Raw genomic sequence first — 12791 nt, 5'->3', positions numbered from 1 at the left:
ACTGTCAGCAGAGCTTGTGCTTGCAGCTCCCATTAACTGTGCTGCAGGTTTGCCCAAAATCTTTAAATATTCCTGTATGTTGTTACATATGTGTGTGGCTTTAGATTTGGGAATTGAGTATAATTGTATAAGTTAGACAAAAAAGTGAAGATTTCCATATAGCTTTCTTCCATGTGAAAAATAAGGAAGGGACACAAGTGTTGGGTAGTATTTCAGCTGGCCAAAAAAAGTAATCTTTATGATAAATCTTGGAACTTGCTTTTCAGATACTTAAAAGAGGCTCCTTAAAGTGCAGAAATACTGTTTGTGAAACGTACAGCAGACTATTCATCATGTCTGCATCATGTGGCCATAATCTGTATTAGTCAGACACTGTGTTGTAGTTATTGCTTGAGATTATTAATAGATCAGGAATTTAAAGATACATCTTAAAACAACTCTAAACAAGAAGTCAAACCAGTCTTTGAAAATATTTGCTAAACACTCACAATCAGCCAAACAGTGGGGGGTTTTCCTGGTTTCTACCTTCTCTCCTCCTACCTCTCTCTTCCTCATCTCTGGGTGTTCGGATTCAGTAGGATTCGGGTCCTTCCCAGTCTGAAGATCATGATGTGTTTTTCATGTAATGCATCATGAACACTGTTTTCTTTGTCATCCACATGTCCGTGCTTTTTTTTCCCGTCCTTCGGCAGGGAAGAAAAATACTAAATATTTTGGGAAGAATGAGGAGTTGTTGCAGCTTCACCCTTTATGTGAAGTGCCTTTCACTGCCTTTATGTGCAGTGCTGTAGGATCAGTGCTTGAGCTGCCTGTGGATGCCTTGAGCTTTACTGGAGGGCACCAGGTCCCACAGTGCTGCCCTCCTGGGAGGCGAGGGGGAAATTGCGGCGCTGTGAGAAGATAGGAGGGAACGTAACAGGGCAGCTTCTTAAGCATCTGAGATGCCTACACTCAAATAGGAGGAATAAACAGAGGTATTTGAATTTCTAGTGCTTAGCCATAGCTGTGATTCATCAGCATGATGGAGATCTGTCAGTCAAAGGTCAGGCTTGTTGTCCCAGACGAGGATAGCTTATGCACAGAGGTTGGGTGGAAGAAGGAGGGAGGACCTGGTATATATACATATATATGTAGACTATTCATGGCCTATGTGTAAGCGTGAAGTTGAGGAAGAGGTGAGAGACAAGCTGGGTGAATGGCTGGGTAATGAGTGAGAAAGGAGCTGGGTGACATTAGCCTGGGCAGGGACAATCAGCTGGTGTTACCTGAAGTATGTACTGCAGAGCCTGTTCATCAGGAAAAGGTGGTGGAAAGGAGGAAAAAAGGGGGTTTGTTGGTTTTGAGTAGCAAGTCTGCAGAAAAGAGGTCCTGGCATAAATGGGGAGTTTGCTTCCTTAGGTAAGGGGGAGCAAAATAACGCAGCAGGACAGGCAGCCCATCAGAGTCATCGGTCGTGCTGGGGATGGTCCTTTCGTTCAGGAAGAAAGAAATCTCTGCAGGGAGAGCCTGGCCAGGAGAAGCTTGTCACACTAAAGTTGACCTTGGTTGGTTAAAAGGGATCACTAAGTGGTGGATTGTGCTTTTCGGAGGGAAGGAAAGTGTTTGCACTTCTCTGTGTCCTAGTGTCCTAGATCTGGCATTCACCTGCACTTCTCATCCACATTTGCACTTCAGCTGGTAAACTGAATTCAAGCTTTGGGCCTCCAGTTGGCCATCGGAGGGTTAGGTAATCTCTCTGGATCTTCTCCATCCCAATGCGTCAATGAAACAATAGGATTTCATATAGCGTGTAGGTTTCAACGTGGGAATTGCTGTATCTAACCAATTTTAATTTAGGTGATGCTGTCTATATGTCTGCGAGAGTGTGTGTGCTGTGTCACAGGCCATTTGAAGACTAAAATTGAAATGTCTTAGCTTGCATGAAACTACTGCTTGCACATTTTTATTTGTAGTATGATTATCTACAAGTAGACAAAAGCTTTTGTCTCTCTATTTTAGAAGGTAGTGTGGCAGAGAAGTCTTTGTCAAACCCTGGACCTAACAGTGCCTTTGCTGTTTTGCAAAGATAATATCAACAATATTTGTGTAGAGTGCACAAACTTGAAAGCATTGTAGGAACAAACCAATCTTCACATTATTGCAAGAGGGAGGCAGTGGCTCTACTCTAGAGAACTGAAGACACAGAATTAAATTATGTGGCCAGACTCTTGGAAAATCACTTGTTGGCAACCAGGTGTAAGACTTAAAATATTTTTAAATACGCTGTCTCTTTTGTCATTATTTCCAGCTGAGAGAAGAAAAACTACAAGAAGAAAAAGCTTCCGAGGATCTGATTCACAAGTTCATTCTAGATGACATGGAAGTAGGAAAAAGAAAAATGGAAGAACAGCAGAAAAAAGATGAACCTTTAATGCTTAAAGTGAACCAAGAGTGTGTAAGTAAGCTTGAGCTTCTCTTTCCTATCCTCATCATAGACACTGACTGGTAGGTGAAATGCTGCTAAGACAGTCCTGGAACAAGAACTAGGTTTTTTAAAGCCCCTGACTAGCTGAGTATCTCCTGTTCCTGCCCATTGAAACTGGGAGCTCTCATCCTTTGACATAGGGAGCTTTCCAGGGTTATTTGATTGACTTCTTTATAGACCTTGAAGGCTATGAGCTAAAGATCCATGTTGGTGAGAACTGTCTTTTAAGGTTTGTTATGACTACAGTTGTTCTTCTGGAGGTTTCTGTACCCCCTTTTACCCACTTCACTTGTGACTGAAGGTGCAGCTCTTCCAAACATAGCAGATACATCTGTAGAGGTAACTGCTCTGCTTTGTATATCCTTGGTCTTCAGGCATATATGCATTTCTATGAACATTTCTCCATGAATCTTCTACACTGTAGGCATACGATACTGTAGTCCAACAGATTCTTCATGCTGAGTTTTACCTATTTCTCATTTCAGTTGTGAGACTCCGCAGGAAATGTTTTTAAGATTTAAAGGCTGATAGGCTCATATGTGGGTACTGAATAACGTCTCATAGTACCTTTCTTATAGGATTTTCTCAATGTTTCCTTGATCAATAAATTAACTTTCTTCGATGACAGACAGCTATACATAGGCACTATGTGTTTATTTTTGCATTATTTATGCTTTTGGGGCCAGCCTCTGAGCTGTTACAGCTCCAGTGAAGAGAGCTGAAGGAGCACGCATATCTGCTGGCAGTTTGCATTCTCGGTTTGTGTCCTCTAGGTGAAATCAGGGTGGGGGCTTTTGGAATCTTTAATATCTTTGCAAGAAAGAGCTTTATTTTCCAAGTGATTCTTTTTGTCATACGTATCAGCTAACTCTTCCTTGATTGACTTCAGTTTCCTGAGCGTCTCTCAGATTCAGAGAATGAAGAACCATTCCAGGGCAAGCAAACACATCGGTCGGCTTTTGTTTCCAAGACCAGTGCCTACTCCTTTGCTTTCCTTTCAGGGTAAGATGCTGAGACTTGATTCAAACCGATTAATGTCCGTTCCAGATGTTCTTTTGACTGTTGTTCTAAACATACCTGAGATGCTTTAAATTCAATTAAAATGGTTGTTCCAATCTAAAATAAGTAGTATTTTTTCTGGAATTTTAGAACAGACTAATTGGTAGAATATAGCATCTGTCTGATTACCTCCTACCTGTTATAAAATCCTAGGAGTTAAGTTAGTGTTGACAGTGAAAGCTTAACAGTGAAAGCTGTTGCATGATGCAGTGGAAGCAGCTGAGTAACTAAGTGTGTTTTCACATGAGAAGCACAGGGGTTTCCACAGCGTTGTCATTAGCTCTGACCTCAATTAGTTATAAGCCGTAGGTGGAGGTGTCAGTGTGTTTAGCGCAGAGCCCTTGAACGCAGACCAGGACTCTGTGGCAGATCCAAGATTCCTGGATCCCTTTACCCCAAGGGCATCTCTTACAGCGGGCGCTGCCAAGGCTGATGCCTCCCCCACGGGTAGCTGCTGCCAGGGCTGTTGGACTGGTTGTTCCTAAGGTCATGAACAATCTCCTGTTTTCACCCGTCTGCTTTTCAGGAACCTAACCGCCAAGGTGGAAAGGAGTCGGAGCTGCAATGACACCATTCAGGAGAGATCAAAGAGCAGGCAGAGATCAGTCCCAGCCAACAAAACAAAGGTACCAGCTCCATCTGGAAGCATAGGATTTCTGTGTGTAAATGTTCTTATCTGTGGTTACACAGCACTGGTAATCTGGAGATAAAAAATACTCTGTTTGTGGTGCTGCTGGTGCTGCGTTATCACCATGGGGCCAATCATTTCCTTGCAGCTCACAATAAAAACCTGCTAGGTTAGAAATTACTAAGCAGAAAAGTAGACAGCTTACAGAGTTGTTTGTTAGCATTGGAGGATAATTGGAAGTTGGAAGGGTACTCATCATGCTTTTGTTTGCTAATTAATTTTCTTTTCAAGGCTGAATCCTCAGCCAATTAAAGAAAGATCTTTTAGAAGTTTAGAAAAAAATCCTCTCTTCCTCCCTCTTTCTCTCCTGTTCTTTCCAAAGCTGTTTAAACAGAGCAAAACTCCTTGCTCTCCTGATGTTAGGATACTTTTTTTTGCACTTTAACACTATGGGAAGAGCTGACCTGCTCTTGCTTCCTGTCGCATCCAGCAGCCCAAATGAATTAACTGTACCTGTTACCCTGTGCAACAGGCCTGACTTTTCATGCACTGCCAGCTTCAAAATGAGTGGTGATCATGAAGCACAGCTGAAAATTTGAGCCAGAGGTTTTTCAGGCTCTTCCAGCAGTAATCGCTGGGTACCTTCCACTCATTGGAGATGACCTTTGCAAACACCTTTCCTTGCACTGTGCCTGGCAGCACCACTGACCCCTCTGTTTGGCCCTGACAGCAGAAGCAAATTTTGCACGCTTGCTCTTGTACTAATCTCTGTAGTACGGAGGTCCTCTGCCTCCTTTCCAATGTGCCTCTCTGGCCCGTGGGGTCCTGGTGGCTGGCAACAGCAGCTTAAGTTATGAAAGGTCTGAGTTCTCAGCCTGGAACAGCTCCAACGCTGCTCTGCCGGGGCCACTTGCTAGGATGTTCCACCTCTTCATGCTGACACCCCTGCTTCTTGGGCTCAGTTTCATCCCAGATGGAGAAGGGGAGGGTTCAATTCCAGAGATCCCATAAGGAACAAAAGCCTCTGCAATCCTTTGGAAGGTCATTTTGGTTGGGGAAATGGTAAAATCCCCACTGGGCACACTAAGTTGACCCCAGTGATCACCTAGCTACACATCTCTGAGGTTATGGGCATGGACCATGGTCAGAGAGTCTGTGTTTAAAAACCTGGTCCAGTTCCCATCTAAGCTGACAGGAGCTGGACTGAGCTCAAAGCAAGGGTGTATAACTGTCCTGCCTCCTCAGGACATTTTTTTTTAAGTAGATGGTTTATGGACCTGGCCAATTAAGACTTGCACTACCAGGGTGTTCCACAAATTTGTTTTGGCCCCAGAATAAGCTAGTAGAATCAACTGTCTTTCAGGCTAAGCAGGGGAAGGTTATCACTGTCTCAAAGTAGCTGCTGGATAAAATAATTTCATCTTGGAGAAGAAAAATACCATTTGCAGTGGTGTATGTGCAGCTTTTATTTCTGATGTTTTTGTGGCTGGATTCTGTTGCGTTCCAAATGTAACAGCATTAGGGGATGGTCTTGGAGACGACAAGAAATGTTGCTCTTAAGCTCTGCTAGAGGCTGTCTCAGGCAGTGTCCAGTGTGGAGGCTGTGGTGTGGTCCGGGACCACTTGTCAAAGTTGCTCCACCAATCTGCCTCAGGCACATACACACCTTTTGTCATGACGTTTTGCAGTGCAGTGTGTTAAACCTGGGCCAAGTATTTATTCTTTCTCTCCTACAGCTTGGTAGGGAGCAAAAAATCCTTTGGAGAGCGTTTCCCTTGAAAAGCGTGGCTTCCTTCAGCCATGGTGGTGCAGTGCTTCTCGGCTTCTCCTTGTCTTACCTTGCTTCAAGCATTTTGCCATCCAAGGGGTTGCCATTTATGGCAAGAACAGCTCTTACACTGAAATAAATTTGAGACCGAGACTGTGCTGGACTCTGGTGTCCTCTGCTTATGTTATATATTGGCCATGAAAGGTGCCATGACCAGCAGAGGCTGTTCCAGAGAGCTCTCCAGCTGGTCTGCTGCAGGAGCTGAGTGTGGTAGCCACATGTTCTCCTGTTCTCCTCCTGCACACTTGTCCGTATTCTTCTCAATGACAATCTTTTCGAGCTGTGGTGCCTTGCCTTGCAGGTGCCACCCGTCACCAGCACGTCGACGCCACTGGTTGGAGTTTTGTCGTCCACCCAGAACAACCGCTGCCTCTCCGCCCCAGACCTGACGGCAGAGAAGCGCCTGGTTCTCAACCCCGTTTCGTCCCTCTCAGCCCTGCACAAGCCGGAGCGATCCATCAGCCCCGAAAGCAATGACAGCATCTCGGAAGAGCTCAACCACTTCAAGCCTATCGTCTGCTCCCCATGCACTCCTCCAAAGAGGCTTCCTGATGGCAGAGTCCTGAGCCCTCTCATTATCAAGTCTACCCCGAGAAACCTGAACCGGAGCTTGCAGAAGCCGACCACCTACGAGGCCAGTCCTAGAATACTGAAAAAATGGGAGCAGATATTTCAGGAGCGCCAGATCAAAAAGACTCTGTCTAAAGCAACCCTTACGTCCTTGGCTTCGGAGCCCGGAGAAGACGTTATAGTTCCTGACATCACCAACTCCAGCACTTGCACTAAAGAGCAGCCACAAATACAGGATGATCACCTTCCACCTGACACAACAGGAGACCCTCGCCCTGAGCTGGATTTCTTTCCTTCCATCAGTGAAACGAAGCTGGGAAGAGGGATTGAGAAGAACAGAGATTCACAGGCCTTAACAACAGATGACAGTGCTGCTGAACCAGATGCGAGATCAAATGTCACCTCCGTAAACACACGAGTGTCCGAAGTCCCTGACCTAAAGGTGAACACGTTCATGGACAAATCCTGTCTTAGTCTTGGCCCAAAAATGCTGAGCAGAAGACTCATGGGTGTCAGTGCATCGCTGCCTGACAACAGTGCACTAGGAGTCCCCATCAAGCCATCGGGAAAAAAGCAGCTGAAATACCTGAACAAAAGCGAATTGATCAGCGTGCAGAACAGCACCTGCAATTCTGTTGAGAACATCATTGGGGAACAGCCCCCGTCGCTGAGACGGGGCCGAAAGAGACGCTGCAAAACAAAGCACTTGGAGCACAATGGCTCCGTCAAAAGACTGAGGCACGTGGCAGGGGAGGTGGGCTTGCCTCCGGAGGATCGCTTGGTACGGGAGATGGAGCAGAAGCTCCAGCAAGAGGAGGAGGACAGGAGGTTGGCCCTGCATCTGCAGCGGATTTTCGACAGCGAAAACAGGACAGTGGATAGGCGGAAAGTCAGAGTCGATCGGTATCTGCTGCGGTCAAAGAGCACTCTGGGTGCTAAGTAGCACTGTTGGACAATGTTGCCTTTCTAGAGGACGATGAGGTTTATCAGATTATCTTATAGGAAAACTATTTTTTGTCATACTTCCACCCACAACAATTGTTTTTTGGTTTTGGTGGTAAGACACATGTAGGTCCAGTTCAGAGAGAAGCCAGAGTCCTTTCAGATTAAAAAAAAAAAAAAAAGAGAGAGAAAAAAATCCTCCAGCTTTCTGGTCCATTGGTCTGAAAGAAGTGTCCGTCGTCCTTGTGAATACACTGCAATGCCTCTACATGCAGTTGGTGACATTTGGGTTCCCCAGCTAGGAGGGTTGTGTGAGCAGCACATGGGGCATGGGGTAAGGACCTTGGCTGTTCCTTGCCTTGCTGCTTCAGTAAGCCAAGAGAAATCAGAGCTCTGCTCATGGAGAGGAAAGTAGGCTTTTTCTGTCATCTCTGCCTGCCCCATTTTCTTCCTTACGCTGCAGTTGGCTGTGGTGGTCAGACCGTTACCGACGTCAGCGTGTTCGAATGACCTGACTTGAGCGCTGTTGGGGAGGGAGGCTGATCCTTATTTCTGCTAGGAAGTACCAAATAGATCCACCTATAGTACTTATAAATGAATGTATCTCACTGTCTGCACCGGCAGTACAGATCATAGGTTACTTTCTTTAAGTAGAAGGCCAAATGCAGTGAAGAAAGACATAAGCCTTATAGGAATTTGCACATTCATGTTAACGACACAGCAGAGAGCTCAGGTAGAGCAGCTGGGAGCCATGCGCTGGGGGCTGTGACCCAGGGAGCAAATGCAGCTTTTCTCCTGGTCCCTGCCTCTTTGGAGGCAAGAGGGTTTCATGTTCTTCCCACTAACATTGAAATCCAGAAAGGGAAGCCCTGCCCGGGTGATTTCGGGAAGGACATTCTCCCTGCTGACACGTACCCTGCAGGTTCTTGCTCAGTTAAGAGATCTCTCAGCACACCTAAGACCTGTCCTTACATGTCCAAGAGCAGCCCGAGGAGGCATCCCAAGGTATCTGACGCATCACCATCCTCTCCCAGGCACCTGATGGGTTGGCAGTAGAGCTGGGACAGGAGCCCAGCCCTCCCGGCCCGTGGGCACACGGAGGCGGGTGCTCAGGGCGATGCACGCCTGCCCTGCCCCTGCTCCGAGCTAGCCATCTTCAGGTTCAAACCACTAAGAAAGCTCAGGTGAGCGATGCACTAAAAATTTCCACTTAAAGGCATTAAGCAGGGCATGGCAACCTGGACCAGAGCTAGCTCGGAGCCTGGGCTTGGCGGAGCATGTGTTGTCTGCCCAGATGTGGCCTTCAGTGGCAGCCCACCCTCTGGACTCTTTGTGTTTCTAATGCTCTTCCCCATCATCCATTATCAGCACAACAATTTCGTTGATTATTTCCAGTAACCAGGATCAAAAAACATCAGCTCAGCTTGATACTTGAAAGCTGCCTTGCAGTGTATTCACTGGGGACTCTCGGTGCCTGCAGGAACCTTCGTCCAGGGCGGAGGCTGTGGCGTTAACGATCTTGCTGACCTGTGTGCCAGTTGACGAGCGGTATTTTCAGGACGTAACTGAAGCACAGTGCTGGGGCAAACTTGCCGTGACCCATGGTGTGAAGGGAAGACAACTAATGCATTTAAACAGATTAATCTGATCTAAGAGAACGGTCATTGCCCAATTTCCTCTATCTAAAAAATGGTTTAATTTCTCCCTCCATCTTAAATGGTTAAAAAAAAAATAATGGAAACTGATTTTCTTTTTCTCTCCTGGCATACTTGCATAGCTGCAAGGACCCTGGCGCTTTTTTCCCAATTGAACTGGATTTTTTTTTTTAAAAAAGAAATCTTATATTTTAATGGATAAAATTTATATATTTTAAATACTATATTTCAACAGATTGACACTTTCGTTTTGAGAAATCTTATAGCAATGATTCCGTAATATATATATCTATCTCTGTATCTCCTTAACACACAAACTACTGGATGTTTAAAGTCATACCTAGGGCTGGCTAGACCTGGCCTGCTCTGCCTACCCACTGCGGCTCGTGGGTGATGGCATTCCGTGCCCTCTCACACGCTGCAGCCTCGTTAGGTGCTGACTGAAGCAGGCGCTTTTGACCCAAACCGAATCCTGCTCCTGTATCCGGCTGTGAATTGGAAGGAAATTAAGTAATTAGAGCCTTGACAGACCTAGAAGAGCAGTGCAGAGAGAAGTAGTGGTGGCCTGGATCTGCCCTTTGTAGTGAAATAAGCTCAGGAGGGAAACTCACAGCTTTTACTCAGAATTCATGCCATTTTTTCCCAACATTTTGAGCTAAAGCATGCACTTCTCAAGTGCATCTAGATGTATAATTATTTTTACAGGCCTCCTTCTCCCTGCCCCTTCCCTGCGGTTAATCCCTTGAGCCCGAATCAGAGTTCCCTAAACAGTTTCCATTTTTCTTGCGGCGCTTGTGCGGGTTTCATCCAGGCTTGGGCTGCTGGGCGCTCTCTGAGCAAGCCTACACCACAAAAAACTAGATTAACATGCTGAATGTATCCTGTCTTTCCCCTCTTAAAATAGATTTTGCAGTCCAATGCACGAGGGCAGTGTCTTAAATATCTTCTTTTTAAAAGATTACATAAATATTTAGGTTTTTGTGTGTTAATTTCCTCTTTCTAAATCCGAGCTGGGTGGAAGCGTGGGAGGCAATGCCTGAGCTGGAGCTGTCCCCAGCCAAAAAAGCTTAATGGGACCCCTCACACCCCCGGCTTCCCAAACCTCGCCTTCACTGGGCAGCCGGCTACCCGCAAAACAGAGCGCTGCTCAGCTCCCTAAGCATCACGCACAGTCCGTTGCATCCACATTGAAGGAGACCTTTGGACGTGGTGTTGCAATCACGTCATGGAAGGGTTGCGGTCGCAGCAGCTTTCGGTAAAGCATCAGGGTGGGATCGATCTTTTCTCATAAGGTTGTGCGCCCACAGGTTTTTAGTCCGATGAAGCTGCTGGATGCATTTCTACATTCGCTTCTCCATCTAGTTGCTTAAGGACTGGGGAAAACATGGGCTGTTGTTCAGCCGGCTCGCCTAGATCCTCTCGCCTTCTTCCTGAGCTAGCGAGAACACGACTGCCCTCAGCTGAAATCTACCCGAGGCAGTGTCGGGTTCAAGACTTGAGGCGATGTGAAGCTAGGATGAATGTTTTATTAATTTAACACTCTGTAAGTTTGTGTAAGCTTGCACAAAAAAAATAATTGTATATAATTACACTTAAAAGAGCAGGAATTCCCAGCCTCTACCCTTTAAAGATCAGGTGTGACGCTACCTTTGCCACAAGTAATGCCAGCTGAGAAGTAAAATACCTCTTGCTGAATGGTGGATGGAGCACAAGATGTGCAGAGGCCCTAAAATGAAACCAAGTATTTATTTATGCTTACATGAAAGTCATTTCTAATCCTCCTCCTTTCTGCAGCCACCTTCTCTCTGGGATGAAGGCAGTCCTTGCCGGCTGTGGGACAGCATGGGCATGCGAGTATCCTCCCAAAATGTGAAGCTGTCTTCTCTTGCGAGAAAAAAACAGGTCAAGAGATTGCACTGCCGGTAGCACTGGAGGGGCTGGGGTTGGTTTGACGACAGAAGGACCGTGTCTGCCAAAGATGCCACCGACTCCAGAAAGTTGCTTTCTGACCCTCTGGAGCTGTGTGCCTGGGAAAAGCCGTACGGAAAGGTCCGAGTTTGGAGTCAGTGAGATGAGATAAATGAAGGAAAAGTGCCAAAAGAAGGGATCGTGCCAGATGATTGTATAATGTTGTTCTATATTGTCAGTATTTTTCTTCAAATGCTATTGTACATGCAGTGCACAGTAGTGATGAAGTGTAGCTTGAACAAGCGCTTCTTTGTATTTTCTCAGTGAAAGCAAAGGGGGAGGTTGAAGCCTTAAAGACTATCACTGATTTTAAAAACAAGCCTTTACCAGTGTTCTGAGGACAGACCCCAGGGCTCCACCTGGACTCTCCAACAGCCCTGTGCCATCTCCCAGTTGTCCGGCAAAAGGTTGACAAGGAGCTTGTCCCATGCGTGGGGGGAAGCGTTTCATGAAAACCCGTCCCCTCTCGCCCCTTGGGGCACCCAAGATGAAAACTAACGACTGTCAGACGCCATGATCTCGTGTGGCATCGTGATAGAGACCCGTGGGATGTCCCCATGGATGGCAGCTGGGTGGAACTGGGACACGACGCCAGTTTGAACTACAGTGCGGAAGCTGGGATGATCCCGACATGTCGCACACATCTGACACAACCCTTTCTCTTCCCCAAGTCTGCAAAACACCGCAAAGCATCAGCTCTAGCATTAGCTCTTCACTATGCAAACAGAAAAACCTTCAGCTGGTTACAAAGCGGTTTGTGTATGCCTGGTTTCCTTGGTGTTTACTGTCAAACTGTTTAAAACAAATCTAGATGTTGCTACACTTTTTTTCCAATAATGTTTTAAATCGTTGTGCTTTCGTGTTCTCCTCAGCTCGCCAGCGGAGCACCGGGGTGGTAAAAGACTTACGGTCATTTTGGGTCTCAGCTGAACCAGCGTGGCTTCATCCGAATGTTTTAAAAAGCAATGGAAGTTACTGAAGGACTGTTGACTTGCATGTGTAAAATGTGTGGGTAAAATGACATGCAGGCATCTGTCATGTTGTGGCTTCTGTTATTTGGAACAGAGTAAATCCTGCTTGTGAAAAAATTGTCACAAACCAGAAATATGCCAACTGTGTACAAATAACATGTACATTTTAACAGCAACGAGGACTTTTAACTGCAGGACAAAGGCCGAGGTTAAAACAGAATAAAACCAGGTTCTGACAGTGAACTACCTGTTTCTGCTGAAGTTGCTGCGCTTGGAAACAAGCGGGATCCTACTGCTGCTGATCCCCAACGAGTTACAGTTGCCTTTGGCTGAATGAGGTTGTTGATTAATGTTTTGCAGGGGAAAAAAAAAAAAAAAAGGTGAAGGTGAGTATAATGACATATTTTTCATGTAGGTAAGCAGCCAGTGGGAAGTGAGTATCCTCCATCGCTCCCCATCGCTTGTCCCACCCCCCCATTTGCACTGACACAGCTGTTTTTAGGGGTGCCAGACCGGAGGATAGATTTGGGTTTTTAATAACTATTTTGTGCCCAGCTCAGCTCCCTGAGCGCACTCGGGTCCGGCTGGTTGGGCACATACCTGCGGCGGGCTGGGGCTCCGTGCTCAGAGCTATCACAAGCAACGCTGGCAGCACTGCCCCGGCACAAGACGGATTTTCCCCAGCACTTGGCTGCGGGACAGACCG

General features: G+C 46.3%; 1 protein-coding gene across 1 annotated transcript in view; it reads left to right on the top strand.

Annotated features, from left to right (window-relative positions):
• RNF169 (ring finger protein 169) overlaps positions 1-12328 on the top strand; it is a 28476-nt gene extending 16148 nt beyond the window's left edge. The window contains exons 3-6 of the mRNA XM_069808688.1: positions 2288-2434; positions 3354-3466; positions 4050-4149; positions 6281-12328. Coding sequence (XP_069664789.1) covers positions 2288-2434; positions 3354-3466; positions 4050-4149; positions 6281-7492 — 1572 coding nt within the window. The 3' untranslated portion in view covers positions 7493-12328. The remainder of the gene's footprint in view (positions 1-2287; positions 2435-3353; positions 3467-4049; positions 4150-6280) is intronic.
• Positions 12329-12791: the final 463 nt, after the last annotated feature.

This window comes from Haliaeetus albicilla, chromosome 20, assembly GCF_947461875.1.
Source record: "Haliaeetus albicilla chromosome 20, bHalAlb1.1, whole genome shotgun sequence".
In the NCBI taxonomy this organism is placed as follows: Eukaryota; Metazoa; Chordata; class Aves; order Accipitriformes; family Accipitridae; genus Haliaeetus; species Haliaeetus albicilla.
This window is presented reverse-complemented; position numbering and strand designations above follow the sequence as displayed.